At 44.6% G+C, this 27,910-nt stretch overlaps 2 protein-coding genes and 1 pseudogene across 2 annotated transcripts; 1 reads left to right on the plus strand and 2 right to left on the minus strand.

Annotated features, from left to right (window-relative positions):
- The first annotated feature begins 132 nt into the window (after positions 1-132).
- Positions 133-5,462, plus strand: kctd10 (potassium channel tetramerization domain containing 10). Its single transcript, XM_061818294.1, has 7 exons — positions 133-261; positions 1,036-1,249; positions 1,437-1,606; positions 2,734-2,820; positions 2,895-2,947; positions 3,035-3,230; positions 4,626-5,462. Exons 1-7 carry the CDS (start codon positions 259-261, stop codon positions 4,842-4,844), a joined length of 942 nt encoding a protein of 313 aa, XP_061674278.1. The 5' UTR covers positions 133-258; the 3' UTR covers positions 4,845-5,462.
- A 198-nt stretch (positions 5,463-5,660) lies between these two features.
- On the minus strand, positions 5,661-27,906 carry myo1ha (myosin IHa). The gene is made up of 32 exons (XM_061818292.1): positions 27,730-27,906; positions 21,853-21,987; positions 21,655-21,770; positions 20,510-20,708; positions 20,358-20,438; positions 18,271-18,450; positions 18,097-18,195; positions 17,901-18,017; positions 17,739-17,810; positions 17,543-17,662; positions 17,394-17,461; positions 15,421-15,526; positions 15,249-15,329; positions 15,090-15,181; positions 14,873-14,967; positions 14,731-14,777; positions 13,583-13,663; positions 13,366-13,471; positions 13,166-13,283; positions 12,951-13,064; positions 12,734-12,810; positions 12,580-12,648; positions 12,395-12,479; positions 12,148-12,310; positions 10,895-10,978; positions 10,725-10,818; positions 10,279-10,334; positions 9,316-9,451; positions 9,174-9,244; positions 7,796-7,893; positions 7,603-7,702; positions 5,661-7,509 (listed from the first exon to the last, which is right to left on the minus strand). The coding sequence occupies exons 1-32, from the start codon at positions 27,733-27,735 to the stop codon at positions 7,483-7,485; spliced, it is 3,093 nt and encodes a 1,030-aa protein (XP_061674276.1). The 5' UTR covers positions 27,736-27,906; the 3' UTR covers positions 5,661-7,482.
- Positions 22,650-22,768, minus strand: LOC133500079 (5S ribosomal RNA; annotated as a pseudogene).
- Positions 27,907-27,910: the final 4 nt, after the last annotated feature.

The following is a 27,910-nucleotide window of genomic DNA, read 5'->3' on the forward strand; positions in this document are numbered from 1 at the left end:
ATTTTTAAGTGTAGAGGGGCATCGTTGCTAATATCGCCAATCTCTTGATTATAAACTGAAATTATTGTATTTAATTACTATATGTATTATTATTATTATTATTATTATTACAATGTCACTGTGCCTTTAAACTGCGAGTGCGTGGAGTGAATGGAACGATGACGTCATTCACATCTGCGCAGCCACTGGGCGGAAAGGAAGCAAGTGCTAGCTGACGTACGTTAGCAAGCTACAATTTCGAAGTCTGCCGTGGCTTCTATGGTAAATATGATTCAGTTTTCATTTTAAATCCCGTAGCGCCGCAGCTGCGTTTGTGTAGATCGCGCTACACGCATTCCCATTGTAATCATTGATACATTTTTTAACCACATAAACGGCATTTAAACAGCCACGAGCTAGTGCGTTAGCCTTGCCTGCTTTAATCAAATTATTTCATTATTCAATTGTTGGAACAAGAGATGATCAACACAAAGCGCTTATTCTGTGATTCAATTTTTGATATAGTCCCTCGATTCCAAATACAGTATTTTACCTCATCGCTGTATTTTTGTCTAACGAAACTAAACTGTGCAACGTTGATCGGAATGTTTTCTTTCGTTAGAAATTCACATTTGGGATTGACGTAGCTTTTATTCTTCTACCGTTTCCTGTCATTAATCAAATTATACACAGATAAATAAAATACAATTACTGAACATTTGTACTGTGTCATTAACTTGTGTTTTTGGACATTATCCTCCAAAAATTGATACTATTGATCATTCTGATATGACCCTTGAAATATTTCTTTTAATTTTAGCCCATAATACATTTGATAAAGCTACTGCCAATCTCTTGAAATGAGACTTTTAATAGTGTCAATTTAGAAAGACTTGAGAGAGATCATTTGAGTGAGTGCAGGGACAGAAAACGGGAAACTCCTTCAATTATCAAAATTAGTTATAATAATTACTGCCCTTTGTCCTAATCAGTTGGAGGGAGTAAAAAAAAAAAAAAAAAAAAAATCCACAATTGTTCTGTGTGGTTGTGTTCCAGGAAGAGATGTCAGGAGAGAGTGCCGTGAGCTCGGCAGTGCCGGCAGCTACGACCCGGACGACGTCCTTCAAAGGTTCCAGCCCCAGTTCGAAATATGTGAAGCTAAATGTGGGCGGGGCACTGTACTACACCACGATGCAGACTCTGACCAAGCAGGACACCATGCTGAAAGCCATGTTCAGCGGCCGGATGGAGGTCCTCACTGACAGTGAAGGTGAGGGCTGCATACGTAATATTCGCTGTTGTGTCTCAATAAATCAGGATGACGCCCATCAGTTGTAGAAAAGGTGAAGGGTGTTCAGTGATGAGTCGACATATGCCAAAGGGACTTACTTAGCGGTGTTGGAATGTGATCAAAATTAAATTTGGGCCTTTAAACTCCCATTTCATTGCTTTTCAAGGTTGGATTTTGATCGATCGCTGCGGCAAGCATTTTGGGACAATCCTGAACTACCTGAGAGACGGCGCGGTGCCGTTGCCAGACAGTCGGCGGGAAACCGAGGAGCTGCTCGCTGAGGCCAAGTATTACCTGGTCCAAGGCCTCGCTGATGAATGCACGGCTGCCTTGCAGGTGAGTCCTCTCGAACAGCACCACTGATCTTAAAAAAAAAAAAAAAAAGACTGGGTCGATTGGCCGCCATTTTGGTACTCCCAAAACGTGAGGAGGACATGGTTTACAGGTTGGATTATGGTGGGATTTTTCTCAAAGTTTGGCATGTAGTGGTCATGCGAGTTTGACATTTTTTTCTGTTCTGGTAACATGAAGGATTTTTAATTGGACTTGGTAAGCCAAAAAAGTCTAAGTGCAAAGGAAAGACATTGAACACTGTGACTAACAAGAAACCTTGCATATTAGCTCGGGCCCGATTTCCGTGACATGTTAACTTTTCCCAAAATACGCTGTGAAGCACTATCATCATAACATAGCAAAAAAACTAAGCATTTTTTGTCATGAACACATTACATTTTAAGTCAATCAGTTAGATATATTTTCGGAAATAAGGACTCGCAATGGGAAAATAAAAGCGCTAAACGTATTGTTCATTTGTTGTCTCTGCAACGTCCTATTTTAGACAGAAAATTTAAACTTGGTTCCCCTCATGTGAAAATCAAATTCAATTTGCACCATTCTATTAAGAAATACATCAAAAATTTCACAGAAAATGTTTTCTAGCTTATCCACCAATGAAATTTGGGAACATATTTACATCGCTTTTTCGCGAAAAACCGTCAGCCTATAAAGGTGAAGCAGAGAGTGAACAGTGAACAACAACAACCATTAAAAACAAAATTCTGTTCAAATGAATTAATCTAATCAGAAAATAAAAAAAAAAACCCTTTACAAACAAGCTTTAACAATGTCAGAGTAAATCTTTCTAACTTACCTGTGGAATGTTTTTTCACAGCCACGAAACTGGCGATTAACAGCATGGTTGTTTTGGGAGTATCAAGACGGCGGATGGCGACTTCAGTTTTGGTGGCCAATGACCCATCCGGTCTTTGTTTTTTTAGATCAGTGCGTAGCACCCTTTAAATGTGACTCTGACATTTTCAACCAAATATCACTTACCGGTATATAACTTGGATGTTTTTTTTTTTTTTTTTTTTTTTGTCCACCAGGTGGTGCGATTCACTTGTCATTGTTGTCTTTGAGGGGGGGAAAAAAATTCAATTAAAAACAAATCTCTTTCCCTGCAGAACAAAGAAACATATGAACCTCTTTGTAAAGTGCCGCTAATGACGTCATCTAAAGAGGAGCAGAAGCTTATTGCAACTTCAAATAAGGTGCCTAGCATCATTTTGTGTTTTCAATCATAACCAATTTTCCACTTGCTCCAAACATGTTATTGTTTTCGCAGCCTACAGTCAAGCTGCTGTATAACAGAAGCAATAACAAATATTCCTACACCAGGTGAGTCCTTCTGCAATCTAAAACTCTGATGCTTTTATAGGAACAAAAATTGGCTTGATAAATTACCTTTTTGTTTGTTTTCTTCAGCAATTCTGACGACAACATGCTGAAAAATATCGAACTGTTTGACAAGCTGTCGTTGCGGTTCAACGGCCGCGTCCTCTTCATCAAAGATGTGATCGGGGATGAGATTTGCTGCTGGTCATTTTACGGGCAGGGCCGGAAGATCGCGGAAGTGTGCTGCACCTCCATCGTTTATGCCACCGAGAAGAAGCAGACGAAGGTGAGTAAATCCAAACATCCATCCATTATCTACCGCTTTTCCGGGTCGGGTCACGGGGGAAGTAGCTTCAGCGGGGATACCCAGACTTCCCTTTCCCCAGCCACTTCTTCCAGAGGGATCCCGAAGCGTTCCCAAGCCAGCCGAGAGACGTTTTCTCCAGCGTGTCCTGGGTCGTCCTCGGGGTCTCTTTCCGGTAGCACACGCCTGGAACACCTCACCAGGGAGGTTTCCGGGAGGCATCCGAATCAGATGCCCCAGCCACCTCATCTGGCTCCTTTCAATGCGGAGGAGCAGCGGCTCAACACTGAGCCCCTCCTTGATGACCGAGCTTCTCAACGTATCTCTAAGGGAGAGCCCGGACAACCTGCGGAGGAAACTCATTTGGGCCGCTTGTATCCGGGATCTTGTTCTTCCGGTCACGACCCACAGCTCATGCCCATTGGTGAGGGTAGGAACGTAGCTCAACTGGTAAATTGAGAGCTTGGCCTTTCGACTTAGCTCTCTCTTTACCACAACGGACAGATACAAAGTCCGCATCACTGCAGACGTATGTCGATCTCCCGCTCCATTCTTCCCTCACTTGTGAACAAGACCCCAAGATACTTGAAGTCCTCCACTTGGGGAAGGATCTCATCCCCGACCTGGAGCGAGAAAGGCACCCTTTTCCGACTGAGGACCATAGTCTCGGATTTGGAAATGACGATTCTCATCCCAGCCGCTTCAGACTCTGCTGCGAATCGCTCCAGTGAGAGAGCCGGAGATCACGGCTTGATGACTGCGACAGAACCACATAATCCGCAAAGAGCAGAGATGCGATGCTGAGGCCGCCAAACCGGACACCCTCTACGCCTCGGCTGCGCCTAGAAATTCTGTCTGTAAAAGTTATGAACAAAACCGGTGATAAAGGGCAGCCTTGGCGGGATCCAACTCTCACCGGAAACGAGCCCGACTTATTGCCGACAATGTGGACCAAACTCTTGACAGCGGTTGTACGGGGACCAAACAGCTTGTATCAGGGGGTTCGGTACCCCTTACTCCCAAAGAACCCCCAAACAGGACTCCCCAAGGGACAGGGTTGAAGGCTTTCTCCAAGTCCACAAAACACACGTAGACTGGTTGGGCGAACTCTCGTGCACTCTCAAGGATCCTGCCGAGGGTGTGGAGCTGGTCCACGAAAACCACATTGCGCCTCCTGAATCGCAGAAAATTCCAAATATTCGCTTAAAAAAAAAAAAAAAAAAGACATTGTGGAAACACGGACCTAGTTGACATAATAGCTACTCATGTTCTACTCCCGGAAAGTACCTCGTCCCCAATTGTTTGCAATACAAACATGATGAAAAGTTCAATTCTCTGTGTAATATTTTTTTGTGTACCTCTGCTTTCGTCGACCAGGTGGAGTTCCCCGAGGCCCGCATCTACGAGGAGACCCTGAACATCCTCCTGTACGAATCCCACGACGGGAGGGGGCCGGACAACGCCCTGCTGGAGGCGACGGGGGGCGCCGCGGGACGATCGCATCACCTGGACGAAGACGACGAGCGGGAGCGAATCGAGCGGGTCCGGAGGATCCACATCAAGCGGCCCGACGACCGCACGCACCACCACCAGTGAGCTGCCGCTCTTCTTCACCTGAGGCCTTGCACTGCACCGCACTCGTGCCTTACCCCCCCCCCCCCAAAAAAAAAAAAAAAAAAACAACGCCTTTCTTACCTCCATTACCAGGAGACTGTATTAGTGCGTAGCTGCAGTGTTTGTTCACTCGTGTCACTGATTTCTACTGGTGTGTAGAAGCTCATAATCACGGATGTTTGTGCGCAGTAGCGTTGTTTGTGTATTTATCACAAGTGGTCCTGACATTACATCCGGGAGATGAAGAATCGTGAGCAGCTACACATGTACGTACGCCCCCGTAATCTTTTTTTCTCTCCGTGTGGCCAACTGGGGGAACGACCCGAGTGTTAATCAAAATGAGACCACGAGATGACACTGTTTTTATTCTTGTGTAATTATGTTGTAATAGACAAGTGGATGCAATATTTCCAAGTGATTCTTCCCACCGTATTTAGTTGTAACGTTTATTTTTAAGTTTCTGTTCATTCCACAAAACGTTTTGCTTCCCACGGTGGGAACTTGAGCTGTCGCCTGAGGTGTTGTATGCACTTGATGCTGAGGTTGGAGTGAATGAGTGTAAAATGAGAGTCCTGTCGACATAACTTTTTTAAGAGGGGGGGGGGGTCATCACGGAATGTTCAGTTTTGCACACAATTGCAAATGGATATGTGTAACAATCACTCAAAAATCTATTGTACAGAAGTCATCGTATACTGTATGAATGTTTTATATTTATACATCTCAAATAAATTTCTATGGACGTATTTTGTTTTGCGTGGTGTAATTGCGAGGAAACGCAGCTTCATTAGAGACACTAACGCACTGTAATGAAGTCCGAACAAAAGCTTGATCAAAATTCTGCCTTGACAAAGACAATTACGGAATTTTTTTCTTTTTTATAATGATAATGTCGCTGTGATTGTAGTAGCAATTACACTGGGAAGTGTTTTATCTTATCTATACGGAAATGGAAATATTTCTCAGTATTCAACCATTAATATATAATTTTATTAATACCTCTTGTATTGGCTCTCATTAAGTTGTAATGATAGATGGTGAAGCTAATGCTGATGCTCGTGAGTGATTTTTTTTAAAAAGTAATTTAATTGAAATAACTACATTTGATGGTAGTAGATAGGTAAGTTGATGGTAGTACGCTACCAAGAGAGGAACTGTGGTACTGCATGCGGAAGACTGGTGTGGCGGAGAAATATGTTAGAATTGTACAGGACATGTATGAGGGGAGCAGAACAGCGGTGAGGTGTGCCGTAGGTGTGTTAGAAGAATTTAACGTGGCAGTGGGAGTGCATCAGGGATCCGTGCCGAGCCCCTTCCTGTTTGTGGTAGGAATGGACAGGCCGACAAGAGGTTAGAGTGGAATCCCCTTGGACCATGATGTGTGCATATGATATTGTGAAAGCAGGGAGTAGGTGGAAGAACAATTAGAAAGATGGAGGCACACACTGGAAAGGAGAGGAATGAAGATGAGCCGAAGTAAAACAGAATAAATGTGCGTGAACAGGAGGGGCAGAGGGGGAAGAGTGAAGCTCCAGGCAGAAGAGATAGCGAGGACAGACGACCTCAAATACTTGGGGTCAACAATACAGAGCAATGGAGAGTGTGGTAAGGAAGTGAAGAAACGGGTCCAAGCGGGGTGGAACAGTTGGCGGAAGGTGTCTGGTGTTCTATGTGACGGAAGAGTCTCCGCTAGGATGAAGGGCAAAATTTATAAAAACAGTGGTGAGATGTGCTGTAGGTGTGTCAGAAGAATTTAAGGTGATGTGGGACTGCATCAGGGATCCACGCTAAGCCCCTTCCTGTTTGCAGTAGATATATAGGTGGATAAGAGATAGCAAGGGTGGACGACTTCAAATAGTTGGGGTCAACAATACAGAGCAATGGAGAGTGTGGTAAGGAAGTGAAGAAACGGGTCCAAGTGGGGTGGAACAGTTGGTGGAAGGTGTCTGGTGTTCTATGTGACAGAAGATTCACGCTACGATGAAGGGCAAAGTTTATAAAACAGCGGTGAGGCCGGCCATAATGTACGGATAAGAGACTGTGGAACTGAAGAGACAACAGGAAGCAGAATTGGAGGTAGCAGAAATGAAGATGCTGAGGTTCTCACTCGGAATGAGCAGGTTGGATAGGATTAGAAATGAGCTCCTTAGAGGGACAGCCAAAGTTGGATGTTTTGGAGACAAGGTCCGAGAGAGCAGACGTCAATGGTTTGGACAGGTCCGGAGAAGAGAGACGGCGAGTATATTGGTCGAAGGGTGCTGAGGATGGAGCTGCCAGGCAAAAGAGCGAGAGGAAGACCAAAGAAAAGGTTGATGGATGTTGTGAGGGAAAACACGAGGACAGTGGGTGTTAGAGAGGAAGATGGACGAGAGCGACTTAGATGGAAAAAGATGACACGCTGTGACGACCCCTCACGGGACAAGCCGAAAGGAAAAGAAGAATATTTGATGGTAGTAATGTAGACGTAGTCTGAGAAGATGTCGTTCATCAAGTAGGCTGGTCCTAAAGTGCTTTTAAAAGTGTGGCCGGTACGTGTACCCCGCGGCCGTGTTGAGGCAGGTTTGGGGCGTGTCCCGTGAAAGATGCAGGGGCCTCTTTTGTATCCGCCCTGGCCCTCGTGTTACCTCGGCCTGGCCCGGGTTGCAACCTGAATCGGCAGAAGTTGTGGGATTCAGGTAAGCCTAAAACTCAAACGCATCTACTCCATGAAAGGTTGTCATGACGACGAGAGCGAACGCACCACCATGAGGTGACCGTTCTTGGCCTTGTACGCCGTCGGCTCCGGCCCCGTGCTGAATTCGACTGCGCTCTCTTTCCCAGCCTGAAATTCTACCTTGATGCTGCACACCAATGCAAACACAAAATATTTGGATGAGCAAAAATATATTGCGTAGTTGTGGAACCATTCTTTAGCTTGGCATTTTGAGACTGACCTGCCCTGAAGGACCCTGACCACATTTTGTTTGTTAGCAACGATGCTGAGTTTGGTCACCAGTTCAAACAAGTGCTTGCACTGCAGTACAAGATCTCCCTGAAACATTTAGCACGTCACAAGAAGTCAACAGGGTTCAATTCGCTCCCTGGCCAAAACATGATGTACACGTGCGCAATCTTGAGATTCGACACGTGGTTTATGTATTTGGCAACCAACACATTCTAAAAATTCAGTTCGATGCGGTGTGCCTCGGCACCACTAAACTATGACCACAATCATAAACAATACAAACTTGAAAATTGATGGTCATTGATGACCATAATGTATCACATCAGGCATCCTTCAATCCATAGTGGTGACCAAATATGTATTTTACTATTTATATATAAGACGGCACGGTGTCTCAGCTCGTAAAGCGTTGGCCTCACAGTTCCGAGGACCCGGGTTCGATCCCGGCCTCGCCTGAGCGGAGTATGCGTGTTCTCCGTGGGTTTCCTCCGGGCACTCCGGTTTCCTCCCACATCCCAAAAACATGCAACATTAATTGGACTCTCTAAATTGCCCGTAGGTGTGTTTGTGAGTGTGGCTGTTTGTCTCAATGTGCCCTGCGATTGGCTGGCGACCGGTTCAGGGTGTACCCCGCCTCCTGCCCCGTTGACAGCTGGGATAGGCTCCAGCACTCCCCGCAACCGTTGTGAGGATAAGCGGCAAAGAAAATGGATGGATGGATGGATGGATGGATGAACTGGACACCCTAAATTGCGCCTAGGTGTGATTGTGAGTGTGGCTGTTTGTCTCCATGTGCCCTGCAATTGGCTGGCAACCAGTTTAGGGTGTACCCCACCTCCTGCCCGATAAGATGGGATAGGCTCCAGCACTCCCCGCGACCCTCCTGAGGATAAGTGGCAAAGAAAATGGATGGATGGATATATTATGAAGTGTTACGCATATTGTACCAAAATACTGCACATGCATGTGAGGTGCAAGTATTATTTTTCTCCGCTTGGGGTTGCCATCCTCACATTCTACAGTACTGTAGTAGCCGTGACTGAATGTGTGTAATTTTAAAAGATGGGATGTAACCTGTTGATTGGGAGTCAGCAAATGGTGCCTGTCAGCAGCTTTTTAACCGTCTCTGGACCAAATAAAATTTTGCAGAGAGTAAAATCTGCTACTTTCAGAAAATGATACTCTGGACTTAAAATTTTCGATTATATTAAACCTGTTTTACATTTGCAACCCCTGCCCGGAAAGGGTTAATAGACACATTGCACTTTAGCTACTCTCAATAATTAAGTGATGAAGCGATGAACCTTGATATACATCAACAGATGACTATAAAGCTGATATAATCCGAACCGAGTAGATTTGCGTACCTTGTCTTTGGGGTCTTCACGTGTTACGTGTAACACAACGATGCTGTCGGTCAAGTTACTGACTGAAATGCCTACAAACGGAAGCCCAAGAGTTGAACAGCTGAGTGGAAAAGGATGGCGAGCCGGTGACGGCAATGGCGACCTTGAAGCGCGGTGTACAAAATCGTCTGCTTGATCTTGGCCTCTTCGACCATGTAGGCCGCCGCCTGAGTCAGGATGAGCTGCCGCGGCCTCGTTTTGAAACCATTCCTGTTGTATTTAATCGTCGGGACGCTGTACTGCAAAGAAAGAAAATGCGTGAAAACATGACAGTTGATTTCTGTGGAAGCGTATTGCTGCCACACAAAATAAAAGGTCGCTATCACGTTATAACATGATATGTTTCACATTAGAATGTGGATGTTTCATGTTATAACATGACATGTTTCACGTTATGTGGTTATTTACAGGTTATAATGTGAATCATTTCACATTGTAACATGTAATTTATCACATTATAACATGAAACATATCACAGAACCTCATGAGTTCTACGTTATAACCTGAAAAGTTCACGTCAAGTTGTTGCGACCCTGTGCTCACTCACATCCTTCCAAGGTGGCATACAGGAAGACACAGCGAGAAGTGGACTCTCATTGAGTGTTGCACAAAACGTGAATTTGGTGACCTTTTTACGGAGTCGTGGTGTACCTGAAGATTGCCTCTTGCACATTGAGCAAGAACATGTAGTAATGTAGTAGAACCGGAAGTCATTGCCTTTGGGTGGCAGGGTGAAAATTTATTTATTTATTATTTTCTACGTTATAACATGAAACGAATCACATTAGAACATAGAGCATGTAATGTTATAACGTGAAAGTTTCACACTATACCATGAAATGAATACGGTTATAACGTGAAACCTTTCACATTATTAACATGAAACTTTTCACGTTGTAACATGAAATTATTCACAGTACAACGCGTAATTAACCACATTATAACATGAAACATATCATGTTATAACGTGATAGCGATTTTTTTTTTTTTTTTGGGGTGTGGCAGCAATTTTTTAGATTTTATGTGAGTTAATCAGAGATGAAATGAAAAAAAAAAACATATCTACCTTGATGTGCTCACTATGAAGCATCTGCAGGACTCTTGCATTAATATCTTCATCACCTAAAACGATAATTGTTCATTTTCCTATTCCTCGAATAGTGCCTGGAAGTGTTGATTTTCTCGACTACACAGCACATTTTAATGTATTTATTTGAATAAAGGCCTCAATAGTGTTGTGGAAGAGTAGAGCTGATATATTGCTACTTCTGTATTACTATATGAATTTGAAAAAAATAACCAAGTAGTTAATCATTTATATAGAATATAAAAATGAATATACAGTACTGTACATTTTGAACTGTTTCTATGGAAAAAAAAATCCAACAAGTGTAATGTCATTCTTGATAATGTAAAAGCTTGTAAAACAAGTCACATTTTGATAGCAGCACGTGTCTGAAAAATTATAGACGACCTGTATGCAATATGTAATAATATTGATCTGACACTCACTGATTCTGCTGTCCGCAAAAGGTTGAGCAACACTTTGTGGATAACTTTCCTTTTTTCCCATGAACATGGAGCTGGCAATGAACTTCAATTGAAGCTAAAAGAGGAGGGAAAATGCAAAAAAAAAGTGAATAACAAAATAAATGCAAATTGTTTTTAGACGCATGCCTCACCTGCGTTTTTTTCTGCGGCGTGATTCCCCTCACGTATTTCCGCACCATGAGGCGGTAGTGCAGTTTCCGGAGCAGTTCTGACGTCTGCGGCGCGGAAGAACGCGCAAAAGTTAACTGTCGCGCGGCCGATAGATACTTTTCATTGACGTCATGCCGACCGCATGTTTTTGTTGACAACGCCATTTTGGACGGCAAGATCGTGTCTACATATCATGCCCAGGAAGCGATAAGTGTATATATTGTAATGTTTTAGCTACAGCTATTGTTTGATCTTTTATCTTTAAAGTCCTTTGACAAACGAACACTGTAACCAGAGGCGATGGAAGCACTTGTGCCCGAGTGAGGAGTAAAGAAAGAAGAAGAAATAAAGAAGCCACATGTGAAACTCGAGAGCATTGTGTCGACGTCAGCAGGGCGTGACAAGACAGGACGATAAAGGAAGTGAGCTAGAGAGGTTGGCGGGGGTAAAAGCGAAATAAATATCACCCACGTTAAAAGGTACAGTTGGACTCACGTCTACGTTATTCAATAACACGACAGCAAGATGATAACATGGTGTCAGAGTGATGGTAGTATAACTACAGACTCACGAAAAACCAAAAACACGCCGACAACGAGGTATTTGCTAGATAGAAGTTTCGCGAGAAGGCGCAAGGTAACTGTGAGTCACGTGAGCACTTTGTGACAGAACTCAAGCTGTTGCTTAAAGACTTGTAACAACACAAACAGCGATGAGATGGTCGAGACCGCATAGTTTTTCGCTTCCAACTCACCGAGTGTGCGCGAAAAGTTACTCAGCCGGGGGCCGGAGCTCACCCTCGAAAAAAAGAGATCGCCGGAGCCCGTTCCCACGAGTTAGCAATAGTGCAGCTAAAGGCTACGAGGTTCACGTTATCCGCCGCAAACCTGGAAAGCAAAGTTTCACTACGGGTGGTAGTAGACATATGGACAGCCTAAAGACCTCCGTAAAGATCTGAGCTGAATGCCCAGCAAAAGGTAAACACTACCTGAAGTGTCGGACCCCTTTTTCTGTCCGTTCTCGCCGCACAATGAAATACCATGATGAAAAGCCCGTAACACGCTTAAAAGCAAGCTAATATTCACTAAAAGATCACTAAAAAAAACCGCAAGTTGTATCGTAGTTTTGCCATCCAGTATGGCGTCGTAAACAAAAGTCATGTGACTAATGACGTCACGTGAAAAGTATCTATTAACGCCCATTGAATTTTTGCGGGAATGTCGTTTCCGTATACCTCAGCCAGCACGCTTGGCGGAGCCAGCCAAGTGCTTTTATCCAAAACTGTCTCGGGGAGGTTGTCCTTGAGCCGGTTGAGGTAATTCTGCCGCACAAAGGCCAAATACTCGGAGTTGTCTGTGACTTTTGCTTGCCCTCTAGTCATGTAACCCTTGATGAATCTGACAACAAAAATGGCGTCCGGATGAAAGTTTGGCTTTCCCTCGAGATGAGTCGGGCGCGTGCTTCTCGGCTCGTTTTCTTACTGCTTGATGACTTTGACGGCCCACGCTCTCTTGTCTCGCTCCTTCCTTGCTTGCGCTCCTCTCCAGCACGTCTCGATCTTTGTTGCTGAGGGGCACCAAACATAAAAGAGAAAAAGAAGTGTGAGATTATGAACTTTTACCCGAAATGTAAATCACCCACGAAATTCAGTAAGCGTCTCATTCACCGGCCTCCTTCTGTTTCCGGAACTCGCCCTTCGCCCGGTAGCCTTTGTATTTGGCCTGCAGTCTTGTCGCTGAAATATAAAAAAAAAAAACGGTTCACTCAACGCGCAGCCGGTCGTGATTCGAGGACGGGAATCACCGCGACTTGGCTCCCACCGAGTTGATGTTTACACTTTTCAAAAGCGTCCTCGGTGGCGTAAAGGGTTCTCGGGTGGCGGATGAATATTTTGGTTCTCGTTATAAAAAGGAGAATAAAAAAAAATTGAGATTGAAAGATTTTACAGCTCATCACAAGAGATGACAAAAATCCAGAGTCTGAAACTGAACATGTGTGCCATAATCGCAGCTAAACTGCAGACAAAACGTCTCTCACCTTCCCATTTTGTACTCATTTGGAAAATAGCCCAGATGCTGAACCAGCATCAACACGCCGTCAGCGGCGTCGCCTCTCCAATGTGGCCAGGTGGCTGGGCACAGAGCCTTGTAACTGTTCAGTTTGACATATATCGTCATCGAATACTGTACGTTAGACAAAGAATTGTACATTTGTGATCGGCACGGCGTCCCGGCCTGGGCGTGGCTTCGTACCGCTGTAAAAAGACCTCGTACTTCCGCCTGTAAGCGAAACCAGCGCGTCTGACTCTCAGGTGCTGCATCAGGCCCAAATATTTGATTTGGTGTCTGATCAGAGCTTCATCAAACTGTCCTGAGTTGAGAGAAGGAGCTTGAGTGATGATTCAAAAATAAAATCTTGCATTTATGTAAATTATAAATAATAATAAAAGTACCCGGTGTCCTGGACTCGTTGGATTTGAGGCAACGTATGTACCAGGCGTCTTTGGCCACGAGGATCTCCGTCAGCTTCATCAGGCTGCTCTTAAACTGGGTGGCCACCTAGACACGGAAGGCGAGTCCACCGTTCATCTCTCGGAGATGAGATTTCACACTGCCACCGACAGAAGTTTCCGGACTTCATGGCATCGAGGTGACCGCGGCACGACTTACAGTTTCTGGTCTTCGCCTGCTGTCTGGTTCCATGCAGGAGAAGGACTGCCTGACGATCGGGTTTTTCGAGTGACACATCAACTAGGGGAAGGTGGGAAAACACACTTCACTCGTCTAAATATGTAATCTATTATTAAAAGGAAATTCCGGTGGTTTGGATTAACAATGTATCCAATAGGTCATGCCATGTGTACTGTACCTTGACGATGTGATGTTAAATCTTCTCTCATTTAATGGTGTTTTGAGAAGATTTTTATCGGCAACTGCGAATTGTCACCCAGTGCTGCCATTTTGGCGAGTCACATGACCTACGTGCGTGAATGTGACGTGTTACGTGCCGTTCCAATCGTTCGATTATATGGGACACCGTAATGCCCAGCGCTGATTTCTCGGATTTATCCTCATCTGATGAAGAAAATAGCAGTATTGCTTCATGGAGAAGACGGAGGAATACTTCCATACAGATTTGAACCTGTGGCTGTAAATAATGTAGAATATTTGGATGGTTCTTTGGGCGGGAATGACACGGAGGCTTACGCGCAGGACATAAGTGCGCCAGCCGCATATGGTTCTTCAGATGGTAATGACGCGGAATCTGGCAAGCGAGCTCCGGCGTGCAGTGGTGCTGCGAGGGAGCTCCGGCGAGCGAGGTCCTACGAACGAGCGGCCGCCGGAGCTTGCAAGCGTTCCCGCCACCGGAGCTCGCTAGTCAGTCTTCACGTCATTCCGTCCGAAGATCCAACATTATTTACAGCCACAGGTTCAAATCTATATGGAAGTATTCCTCCGTCTTCCCGACTATTTCTTCATCAGATGAGGATAAATCCGAAAAATCCACGCTGGCCACAACTGTTTCCGAACGTAACCGAGCCTTTGTTGCCGCGCCTATTACGTTACATCTGCGCACGTAGGTCATGTGACTCGCCAAAATGGCGGCACCAATGACAATTTGTAATTGCCGATAAAAATCTTCTCAAAAAAACATTAAATGAGAGAGGATTAACATCACATTGTCAAGGTACAGTACATATGACATGACCTACTGGATACATTGCTAACCCAAAACACCGGAATTTCCCTTTAAACATCTCTGTTCAGATTCCCTAAGAGTTGTCAACTATTTGGAAAAAAAATAATTGTATACTTACATCTTTAATATTTTTATACAGGAGGTCATTATTTTTGTCCAGAAAACCTTCAAAACAAACAAACAGATTCTGAGATTTTGGACAAGTTCAAAAACCCAATTGACATTTTGAGGGTTCTGTGAAAGGTCGCGCTTGAATTTACCCACAACACAATAGGTGACCTCTCCGGCATAATGCAAGAGACGAAAATCTCCCCTCTCCAGCGTCCCGCGAGTCTTTTTGTCGGCCAGCTTGTGTCTGCGCACCAACAGGAAGACGATGGGGAACAGATGAAGAGTTGCACCGACGTCCACACGGCAGATTATTGATCTGTCGTCATTCCAATCGCGACTTCTTATTCGCTGATATCGTGAACTCACGAGACAAAGTGAGGGTGATTCCCCATTTTTTCCTCCAGTCTCTCCAGGAAGGTGAGGTCCGTCGCCTCTCCTGGCCGGAGACACTCCTCATCCTGCAGGGTCAGATTCATCAGCGCGAAATCACTTTCTCCCATCGAGTCTGGGATTTCCGAGCTGTACCAGGATTGATATAATTCCTCTGTGTCGCTCCTCCACCAGGTCGCAGATGATCTTGTTATTGAAGAACTGCACCGGCTCCCACTGAGGAAAACAAAACGTGTGACCGAAACGCCATTCAAGATCCAAGCTAACCAACGTTAACGCATATTTTATTTTCGGGTCCAATAATTACCTCAATATCTTCCGCTTCGTATTCTTCCTGCTCCGCTTTGAGGGTGAGCTGGATGAAAAGCTGCTGCAGCTTCTCATTGCAGTAATTTATGCAGAACTGCTCAAAACTGAAGGCAAAAGATAATAACGCACGGTTTTACGATCAAATCTCAATTTAAAAACACAAAACAACCTCTCCATTATGTGTGAGACAAATTCACTATTCAATACCAACAATAATACATCTGCAATGATTTTACATTTATGCATACACACTGATACAATATATGTACTAAGTTAACTTAACTTAAGGGTTAAAGTTAACATGACTTTAACCCGATAAATAAATACCTCGTTAAATTAGGATTGTCTTTTTTATGGAAGTAAATATGTACCACCAGGATTTGAATTTGAAATGTAAAGTGATCAGTGTAACTATTCAATGTTAACAATTCACTGTCCGAAATTTGACCCAGCCAATCGCAGTTACGCTTTCTTAGTCATGTGACGTCACATACTAAGAAAGCATAACTGGATTGGCTGGCTGTTTGGTTCTGACCTGAAGTAACCCTGCCTGGTGGCACAGACGGTGAATTTCAGACAGTGAATTGTAGCAACTATTGAAAATGTGATCACATTTCAAATTCGAATCCCGTTTTCTGTGGCATTTCAAATTCAAATCCTGGTGGCACATATTTACTTCAATACTTTTTACTTCTATAACGCGGGGTGAAACATTATTACGATGTACTCAATCACATTCCTTCCTTTTTTTTCCCTTTTGCCTTGATTACATATTTACACTTGTTCTTTGCTTTTCACCTGCTTTATTTGCAATTTAGCCTGAAAGAGCTTCTAAATTTGAAAATGTTTACATCAATGACAATGACAAACAAGGATTTTATCTTTTGGTTTTTTTTTTTTACTTCGTGGATCTACAGCATTACTAAATGTGAGTGCTAAACATTTAAGTCAATTCAATCACATTTACATATTGTTCTGTGTATGCATACAGAAAATACATAAATGATAACACATGGTATTACCATTAAATCTCAATTTAAAAAAAACAACCTCTCCATTGTGTGGGAGATGAATTCACGATTCAATACCAACAATAATACAAAAAATACATCGGCAATTATGTTACATTTATGCATACTAATTATGTGCTGATACAATATATGTACAACATAACTTCAACCCTAGAAGTAATACCTTATTAAATTAGGATTCTCCTTTTTATTTCTATAACGCGGGGTGAAACATTATTACGACGTACTCAATCACATTCCTTCCTTTTTTTTTTTGCTTTTGCCTTGATTACATATTTACAATTGATTTTTGCTTTTCACATACTTTATTTACAATTTACCCTGAAAATTTACCCTTCTAAATTTGAAAATGCTGCTAAACTGAAATTCTTTCTAGTGTTTACATGAATGACAATCGAGGATTTTATCTTTAGTTGTTTTGGGGGTTTTTTTTGTTTACTTTGTGGATCTACGGCATTACTAAACGTGGGTGCTAAATATTTAAGTCAACTCAATCACAAGGGCACAAAAACATTCACATTTACATATTGTTCTGTATGTATGCATAAACTAAGTCCATCCATTTTCTTAGCCGCTTATCCTCACGAGAGTCGCGGGAAGTGATGGAGCCTATCCCAGCTGTCAACGGACAGGAGGCGGGGGGAAACTCTGCACTGGTTGCCAGACAGCCGCACTCACAATCACACCTACGGGCAATTTAGAGTGTCCAGTTAATGTTGCATGTTTTTGGGATGTGGGAGGAAACCGGAGTGCCCGGAGAAAACCCACGCAGGCGCGGGGAGAACATGCAAACTCCACACAGGTGAGGCCGGGATCGAACCCGGGTGCTCAGAACTGTGAGGCCAACGCTTTACCAGCTGATCCACCATATCACCATAAATAATAACTTAAAGATAAATAAAATCTTATCTGTGACGCAAAAGGATGGCAAGTGACATACCTGTTGATGTTAAAGACCTCAAAACCGTAGATGTCCAAAAGTCCAATGACAGTTTTCTTGGAAGGATCCTGAAATGGAAATAATTATAGTAATGATAATGACAATATAGTTTTGCAAAACTGATTTTTTTTTTCCCCCCCGGAGCTCACGGTGTTCTCCATGGACGCGTTGATGGTGTTGACCAGCCAGGTGAAGGTGTGCCCATAAACGGCCTTGGCCAGGGCATCCCTCACGTAGACGGCGTGATCCGGACTAAACGGACTCAGCACCTTGACAGGAAGCCAAATACCAGTGAGCAAATGTTACGTTTGCTTTCTGCAACAGTTCTGATTTTAACAATCCCACCTGGTCTGTTTTGGCTTCAATTTTCCTGAATGTCAGACCTTCTTTCAGACTATTAGCATCAACTCCAAGAAGCTGCAATGAAATGTCACTTAATTTTTATTTTTTTTTTTTAATTCATTCTTTCGCTTAAAAAACCACAAACGTTCCGTGAGGATTCCTTACGTTTGAGACCCAGTGCAACTCTGCATTTTTCTCGTTGAGGCCGGCGTGACCTTTACCGTCGGGCTCAAACTTAACGTTGCCCAGGTGAAGAACGCTGGCGACAATCCCAAACAGGTGCTGCCCACAATGGGCGAAGCCGTTAAAACTACGACCGCCGACTTCAAATCAAAGCGTCGAGCGGAATTGCCGAACTTACATGAGCGTCGATCGCGTCGGTGTCAATCACTTGAAGTGCGTTTTTGACCGTCTTCCAGTCATTTTTGTCATTGACGGACGGCATCGCGGCGCACTCGCCCTGTGGACACGGTGACAAGCGCCAACGGCGCAGTTACCGCGCGTCGACATCGGAGGTGGAGCTGCTTCCGCGTACTTGCGTCAGATAGCTGTAATGCCGGCAGTTCCGGTCCAGGCCCAGCCGGTGCAGCAGGTCCTCCTCTCCCCCGTGCAGGAGCTGGTAGAAAACGTGGAAGTTTCTCTCTCCGTGGTTCTGGTGCACCACCCTCGACTTCTCAAGCAGGAAGTTGAGGATGTGGCCACCGACTGCATCCCCCTGGTGAATATGAGGCCACAGGCAGAAGCTCCACGACTTTCACAAAAGAACATGCAGCAGTTATGGTTTCCCTCAAAGGGCCGTTACAACGGTCTTCTTTTCCTTTCGGCTTGTCCCGTTAGGGGTCGCCACAGCGTGTCATCAGTTTCCATCTAAGCCCATCTCGTGCATCTTCTTCCTCTCTAACGCCCACTGCACTCACGTCTTCCCTCACAACATCCATCAACCTTTTCTTTGGTTTTCCTCTCGCTCTTTTGCCTGGCAGTTCCATCCTCAGAACCCTTCTACCAATATACAATTAAATTGTCTAAAGGTACATAATTAACCTGTGCGCTCTATTCACTTTTAAGTTTTTTTGTTGTTGTTTGGAAATGTGCTGTGACATTTTTCTAATGTAAAAAAAAAAAAAAAAGCCTCAGTTGAGTCAAGGTTAGGCAACCCCGGTGTGGATGGATGGATGGATGGATGGATAGTTTTGGAATCACAAATCAATGGTAACAGGTTTACGATATGACAATTTGAAATTTTGGTACATATTTTAAGAAGAATCACGCAAGTTGACATGCATGATTTGCCTTCACGAACCACATAAAATCATGTGCTGGGACCGATCTGGCCCCCAGCCCTCGAGTTTGACACCTCTGCTCTAGCGTATATGTCGTAGACTTTTGGCCCAGCAGATGATTTTCTGAACCCAGTCTTGGTCTCAGTATCCGAGGAAATATAAAAAATTGCAGTACAATTAGAGTGGTCACAAGGTGCAGTAGTTAAAGCAGCATAATGTGGAGACTCAATAGGAGAAGTGGACCAGAAGGCCTGGACAAGGGCCTCAAAAGCATGCATGGTGCTCAGCACTATGTTCGACGCTGCCATATTTTGAAATATGTCTTCTACAGTATTGTGCGTGCACTTTGCAGTGCTGGAGAGCAGTTTCTAAGTAATAAAATATTAGAAACAGTTCCCAGTATGATGTAAAACTGTTGTATGCCGCCGAAAACTAATGCAACATCAAACGTTTTATGCATCCATCCGTTTTCTTTGCCGCTTATCCTCACAAGGGTCGCGGGAAGTGCCGGAGACTATCCCAGCTGTCAACGAGCAGGAGGCGGGGCACACCCTGAACTGGTCGCCAGCCAATCGCAGGGCACATCGAGACAAACAGCTGCACTCACAATCACACCGAGGGGCAATTTAGAGTCTGCAATTAATCTCGCACGTTTTTGGGATGCGGCACGAAACCGGAGTGCCCGGAGAAAACCCACGCAGGTGCAGGGACAACATGCAAACTCCACACAGGTGGGGTGGGGATCGAACGCGGGTCCTCAGAACTGTGAGGCCAACGCTTCACCAGCTGATCCACCGTGCCGCCTCAAAAGTTTTAGAACATGACCATTTTTTTAAGTTCTCAACATGAGGATGTTCACCATGTCGCCTAGTTTGTTTTTTTTTTCTAGATATTTGATTTGAGTTTGGATTTAAAAATAAGAAATTGTAAAAACCCAATTATTATGCAATGTAACGTGGGTCGGCTGGTAAAGGGTTGGCCTCACAGTTCTGAGGTCCCGGGTTCAATCCCGGACCCGCCTGTGTGGAGTTTGCATGTTCTCCCCGTGCCTGCGTGGGTTTCCTCAGGGCACTTCCGTTTCCTCCCACATTCCAAAAACATGCAACATTAATTGGGCACTCTAAAATTGCCCCTAGGTGTGATTGTGAGTGCGGCTGTTTGTCTTCATGTGCCCTGCGATTGGCTGGCAATCAGTTCAGGGTGTACCCCACCTCCTGCCCGTTGACAACTGGGATAGGCTCCAGCGCTCCCCGCGACCCTCGTGAGGATAAGCGGCAAAGAAAATGGCTGGTTGTAACGTCTAAATATGCGCAACCAACCGTGTGACTCTGACCTGTCTTACCTCACTATCAAACTGAATGTCCATATACTTCCCAAACCGACTGGAGTTGTCGTTTTTCAACGTTTTGGCATTCCCGAAAGCCTGCAGAGAGAGAGAGAGGCAACCGTCAAATTCCCGCATTGAGCGCAGCACAGTAAAGTGTGACGTGAGACCTCCAGCACAGGGTTGGACATGAGCATCTTGTCCCTGACTGTGTTCAGGAGAGCGGTGCTCGGACAGCTGACCGCGTAATACTGCAGAATCTTTTTGGAGGCCTCCGTCTTCCCCGCTCCGCTCTCTCCCGAGATGAGGATGAAGTGGTTGCTGAACTCAGCCAGCATGGTGTGGTAGGCGTTGTCGGCAAGGGCGTAGCTGGTCAAGCATAAACCAGTCATTACACTGCTCATTTCGTATATTGCGTCAATAATGGTAAAGACGCTTGTTGGAGAAAAAAAAAAAAAAAAATTCTAATCCAACAATTTAAACCCATTACACTGTTGTCTTTATACAATTGTAATAAAGATAATGACGTGCAACAGTTCCAGCATTTTCACAAATTCCTAAATATTCATTCATATTGCATAAATAATTTATTTAATGTCTGCCGGTGTGTGAATGGAAAACGGCCGTCTCATCCTGGCACTTCAGCTCACACATCCCTCTGGTGTATTGCAACACCGTAACGAGGCTCTCCCAGTGTTATTAAAACGGTATAGACAGTTTAACAACAACAAAGTAATCCACCGAGATGAATTTGTGTCAATTTTCATGGAAAAGGCAAAAATAAAAAAAATAAAAACATGCATACAGCATGTATGCCCAAAAATGTAGTTAACAATCATAAAATTGGTTGCACATCATGAAACTTCATTTCTGTAATATTTTGGGATTAAAAGTTTGAAAAATATCCATCCATCCATTTTCTTAGCCGCTTATCCTCACGAGGGTCACGCAGGGCACATCGAGACAAACGGCCACAGTCACAATCACACCTAGGGGCAATTTAGTCTCCAATTAATGTTGTATGATTTTGGAATGCGGGAGGAAACCCACGCAGGCACGGGGTGTACATGCAAACTCCGCACAGGCACGTCCGGGATTGAACCTAGGAACCTCAAAACTGTGAGGCCATCGCTTTACCACCTGAGCCATTAAAAATATTACTTTCAAAAACCATTTTCTATAATAATTACGACTTTGTCATGAATGACTAGCGCCGGTTTTTCAATGACTCATCAGTAAAATGAATCGATTTTCACATTCACTTGGCCACGTATATTATAAATTAAGCCTATGGAGCAAATGATGTGACACTCACATGTGAGGCGGAAGCTCAAAAAAGTTGACCCCCATGTACACATCCATCTGTTTCTTATTGTAGATGTCCAACTCTTTGTAAGGGTTTACAGACACCAGCAAAGTGCCAATGTAAGTCTAGAAGAGTCCATCAAAGTTACAAAATATTCATTTGTTAATTTTTCTTTTTTAAATATCGAAAGTTCTGCGCAGCACTTACGTAAATGAGATCCTTGCAGAAGCGTTTCTTAAGGTTGCTGAGGAAGGCCGCCTCCGAGGTCTCATCCAGGAGAACAAAGTCCTGAATGCCAACCTGGTTCCTGGCGTTCAGGGCGCCCTCCATGTCCATCTCCACCTGGGTCAAACACAATCCATTAAAAATAATAATAATAAATCTTGCATTTGTCTGCCAAGGTCAAGTTCAGTTCTGCACCAGGACCGCTGAACTTCCTTCATCAGTTCATGTCAGTTTTTGTACTTGGTGACTTGCCGTTCCGAGCAGTAATTAGCCTGCTTCAAAGTTCAACAATTGAATATCCTGCAAGGTTAAATTCATAATTACGAGCATTCCTATCAGTTATAGTTATGAGGAAATTGGTTACGGGAAATCATTTGTGCCACAACCTGCGACTAATATAAAGTGACTGCGCCCAAGCTGCTGTCCAGACTTGACTTCCTTGTGTGCGTCTAATTATTGTGTTTCCAGAGTGCTGAAGGAATGTACCATCCATCCATCTATTTTCTTTGATGCTTATCCTCACGAGGGTCACGGGGAGTGCTGGAGCCTATCCCAGCTGTCAACGGGGAGGAGGCGGGGTACACCCAAAAACTGGTTGCCAGCCAATCGCAGGGCACATAGAGACAAACAGTCCCACTCACAATCACACCTATGGGCAATTTCTTCTTCTTGTGCTTTCGGCTTGTACCGTTAGGGGTCGCCACAGCGTGTAATCTCAGATGAACGCATAGTTGTTTGGCACAGTTTTATGCCAGATGCCCTTCCCGACGCAAGAGAGAAGCTTACAGCACCTGGTATTCCGAGGCGGTCTCCCATCCAAGTACTAACCAGGGCCAAACCCACTTAGCTCCCGAGATCTGACGAGATCGGGCGTTCTCAGGGTAGCATGGCCGTGAGCCCTATGGGCAATTTAGAGTGTCCAAGTCATGTTGCATGTTTTTGGGATGTGTGAGGAAACCGGAGTGCCCGGAGAAAACCCACGCAGGCACGGGGAGAACGCGCAAACTCCACACAGGCGGGGGGGCCGGGATTGAACCCGGGTCCTCAGAACTGTGAGGCCAACGCTTTACCAGCTGATCCACCGTGCTGCCAAGGAATGTACCAGTTGGTATAAATGGAATACAAACAAGGCGGGACGGTGGCACACGCTGGTAAAGCATTAGCCTCACAGTTCTGAGGTCCTGGGTTCAATCCCGGACCCGCCTGTTTGGAGTTTGCATGTTCTCCCCGTGCCTGCGTGGGTTTCCTCCTGCATCCCAAAAACATGCAACATTAATCGGACACTCTAAATTGCCCCTAGGTGTGATTGTGAGTGCGACTGTCGTCGGTCTCCGTTTGTCTCGATGTGCCCTGCAATTGGCTGGCAACCAGTTCAGGGTGCACCCCGCCTCCTGCCTGTTGACAGCTGGGATAGGCTCCAGCACTCCCCACAACCCTCGTGAGGATAAGTGGCAAAGAAAATGGATGGATGGAATAGAAACAAAGTGTTTCAAGGGCCCAGAGGTCCGACGTGGCTTTGAGGCAAAGTTCTGCACTTGTGGCACACCGACGGACCCGAGCTGTCATGACATCGCCCTCGCCCCGCATGTTTCACCGGTGCTGATGCACCAAAGCAAACATTGTGCAAAGGGAACTTTGGGGAGCCCCCCTCCCCCCCAAAAAAGGGGGAGGAAAAAAAAAGCAGCGGCGCATTCAATAAGCAGAGTGGGAAAAATTCCACCAATCTGTTTTGCATTCTCACCACCAACATTCGGACCAAAGGTTTTCACAGCTTTTGTTGGTTTTGTATTTTCTCCTTCTCTCTTTTGGGAGCGCAAGCCCTTTGATTCTCAATTCTCTCTGCAAAAAAAACATTTCCAAAAAAAAAAAAAAAAGATAATCCATTGGATCTAATTGACACAAAGCCCTTCACACCCTCCCATTCTGCCCCCCGATCCTTCGCCTATGGCCTTCGTTCCTTCTGAGAAAGGCCAAGTGTTTTTTTTGTCCTGTAAATACCACGAAGCAGAGACAAAAAAGATGTCTTTAAAATGCAGTCTACAATCCATTACACAGATTCCCCCTGCATATCCATTCAGTAATTATTCATTAGAAAACATTTAACGTCACAATCGATTTCACACTAGGCAGTCGAAACACAATGGAGGAGATTTGGCCCATTTCGGGGAGGGGGTGGTTGGGTGTGCAGAGGAAGGGCGAGGGCGAACGCTGGAGAGAGAGAGGCGGGGGCGGCGGTGGTGGGGCGGGGGGGACGGGGACAGTATTTGTCTGATCTGAGAAGGTTCTGAAACGGGGCCCGTCTTGAGACAACGGGGCGGACTAAATAGTGCAGCAACGGCCTGTGCCCCGCTGCTCGAGGGGGAACAATGGAGGCTTGTTCTTCGTTATCCTTTGCTGTAATTTGGACTTCATTACTTTGCTCAGGGGGCCCCCACTGGAAGGAGACAGGAGGTTAGTCCGTCCGCCCCCCCCCCCCTCCCCTCAACATCAGCCTCTGCGCCCTTATATGCGCTCGCCCCCTTCTCCTGGACAATACCCCTGAACTGCCCCCCCCCACCCCACCCCTGCCCTGTGTCCCCCACCATTAACCCCTACCCGCCCCGCCCCACCCACTTTAAGCCAATGAGACAGGTGAACAATATCATTGAAGGAAGCCTTTTTGGGACGTCAGAATCAATCTGGTCGTGCGATGGGGGCAATGGAGGTGTCTGGTATCTTTGACACCCCCTTTCTTCGTGGGAAGAAACTTCTCTCGGGGCGGCGCAAGGAGACAATATGGTGGGACAGCGTGACTTAGGGGTCTGCCATACAGTATTACAAGTAAGAACACGCACAGATAAGCCCCTGTCAAGAGGACGATTCATGAATTCAATGGTCATAATCATGCTAATGTTTTGGGGTTTCATTTAGAGTTTCAAAGACTTTGCTGTTTTTCGGACGTCTTCTGAGCGCAGTCTTCTTTTTGGCGGAATTCCGTAGAAATAAAAATGGTAATACTTACTACGTAAATACTTTTGTAGGTACGACTCATCTTTTCCTCATTGAAATGTACAGAAATGCAATGACTGTAATTCACGGCCTGCAAGCCGAGACTTTTTTCACGTTTTCAACCCTGCGGTTTATGCGGTGATGCGGCGCTAGCGTCAGCGCACCTGGTTACAAAAATAAAGACTGGATGGCTCAATGGCCACTAAAACTGAAGTCGCCATCTTGATACTCTCAAAACAACCATGCCGACCTGTGCAGCGACAGATGATGGAAAGATTTACTTTGACACTGTTAAAAGTTTGCTTGTAAAGGTGTTTTTTATTTTCTGATGAGCTTAATTCACTTGAACAAAGTTTTGTTTACGGTTGTTGTTGTTCACTCTGCTTCACTTTTATAGGCCAATGGTTTTTCGCAAAAAAGCAATGTCAATATTTTCCCAAACTTCATCAGTGGATAAGCAAGAAAACACATTTTTTGTGAAATTTTTGATGAATTTCATAATAATTGAATTTGATTTTCAAATGCGAGGGAATAAGTTTAAATTTTCTGTCTGAAATAGGACGTCGCAGTGACAACAAATGAACAATGCGTTTAGCTAGTTTATTTTCCCATTGCGAGTCCTTATTTCCAAAAATATATCTAGCTGACTGACTTAAAATTCTATGACAAAAAAAAAAAAATGCTTATTTTTCTGCTATGTTATGATGATAGTGCTTCACAGTGTATTTTGGGAAAAGTTAACATGTCACAGAAATCAGGTAATATGCAAGGTTTCTTGGTATTCGCGGTGTTATACGTCTTTCCTTTGCACTTCACCTTTTTTGGCTTACCGACTCGAACTCAAAAGCTTTCATGTTACCAGAAGTGAAAAAATGTCAAGCTCACGCGACCAATTTTAATTCTACATGCCAAACTTTGGGAAAAACGCCACCATAATCCAACCTGTAAACCAGTGATTCCCAAACAGTGTGCCGGGGTATATTAGTGAGCGGTCTTCAGGTGTCCCGTGGGAAGTTATCCAATTTTATGTAATTGCTAAAAAAAACCATTTATTTCCAAGAAATAATGTGTCTTTATTCATTTATTGATGCCAGTGAGGCACAATGACAGACAGAACAAAAGAAAAAAATCCTCTTCTATTAGATTGCAGGAAGTACATACAGTAATTAATCAATCAATTTTTGGTGACATTTACTTTAGTTGGTGTGCCGTGGGATTTTTCAATTGTAAAATATGTGCCTTGGCTCTAGAAAGGTTGGAAATCACTGCTGTAAGCAATGTCCTCCATACGTTTTGGGAGTACCAAGATGGCGGCCAACTGGCATCAATTAATCGACATAATATTCGATGTGTATGCGCTATCGAGTGTCTTTTTTTTTTTTTTTTTTTTAAATCAGTGCTCGGTACACAGAATTAGTTATAATAATTAACGCAGGAGTCGGAAACCTTTTCGACAGAGAGCTATCAATGCCAAATATTTTAAAATGGCATTTCAAAAGAGCCACAGAATATTTAAAAAATTAAATACAGGTGTTTTGCGGATTTATGTAAGACGAACACTTTTCGAGTACAATAAGCATCGGAATTCTTTTAAATAACATTGTTAGGCCGGCTGTTGCTAACCAATGATGACAAAAGTGCTTCTTACCATTAATGCGACTTCTGGTGCTTCTTGGTTTTCCTGCCGCTAGTTCGTGAACGTTATTCAATTTGATTTGCCATCAGGCTGGTACGATGGTGAACAGTTCTTGCCGACAAGGGCGCGTCTTTTATTCGTTTTTTAATTTTGTCTTTATGCGAAATTGCCAAAATGTTTATTGGCGACATCGAGTACGAATGCTAATTGGGCAAACTCCCCATCTGTGAATTCAAGCACACAGCAGAGCCGTCTCTCTCCACAAAGGCGGTCCATTCTTTTTAAAACCTCCTTTACTCATATTTTTATTTTCTGAGCGACCCTTATCAAATAAAAGGCGTTTCCATAATTAGTTCCTCCAACAGATTGGCGTTCGACCCTATGGCACCTGCGCACATCGACTTCCACAACAAACTACGGCAAGCCCACTAGGACAAACTATCTATGCGTCATTTGCGCTGCATGAATCACATAAATCATATGTACAGTATGTTGTTATGAGTGCACTGCGAGCCATATGGAACCATCAAAAAAGCCAGGTATAGCTCGCGAGCCATAGGTTCCCGACCCCTGCGTTAAAGCTAGCGGCGTGCTAACGCTAGCTTCACCTTAACGCTAGTGCCGTGCTAACGCTAGCATCGCATTAACGCGAGCACGGCGCTAGCTTAAACTCTTTCTGTGTACCGAGGCTTATAGCCAGGTGCGCCCTGTAGGACGGGAATTACAGTCATCAGTTGCTGCCTTGCTTAAAAAAATAAAATAAAACTTATCTTCCTAATGTGTGAAATAAGGGGGAAAAAATGCCCGCTACAGTATGTATCTGTACTGAGGCATAGTGGATAGCGATTTGCGCTATTGCAAAACATCCGCTGGGCCAATCTGGTGAACGGTGGCGTGAAGGATCATCCGGCGGGCCTTTGTCAGATCATGTCTTTGCTCCATTAGCCGCGTAGCGCATTGTAATTGTAATTAAGACGGGCTGCCTCGTCTCGTCTACTGTCACCGTTGCCGGAGACTGTGCGACCTCATCAGAGTGAGAAGCTAACCCTTCGACGTGATGGGAGGGGGGGGGGGGGGGGGGGGGTTATGCTAGCAACTTTCCAACATTCAATCAGTAGTTCCACAGTCTCCGCTACGTAAGCGCACCTGTTTTGCAATAAAACACAACACCCACAACCCGGAAGCAAAGACATAACATCTACTGACCCACGAAGTACTTCAACGAATCACCAAACCTGCATTTCCGGAGTTGTCGTCAATCGTGCCACCTTGCATGAAGTCAAACACCGAAGCAATTTAGTCGGGTCCAAGTGCCGGGAGTGAATCCGCCGTCGCTGTGCAGGTGTTGCTGCGCGGAGGCCGAATCGCACGTCCGCCCCATCCTGACCCGCACTTCGGTCACAGTGCACCGGCTGC

This window comes from Syngnathoides biaculeatus, chromosome 4, assembly GCF_019802595.1.
Source record: "Syngnathoides biaculeatus isolate LvHL_M chromosome 4, ASM1980259v1, whole genome shotgun sequence".
Classification (NCBI taxonomy): domain Eukaryota; kingdom Metazoa; phylum Chordata; class Actinopteri; order Syngnathiformes; family Syngnathidae; genus Syngnathoides; species Syngnathoides biaculeatus.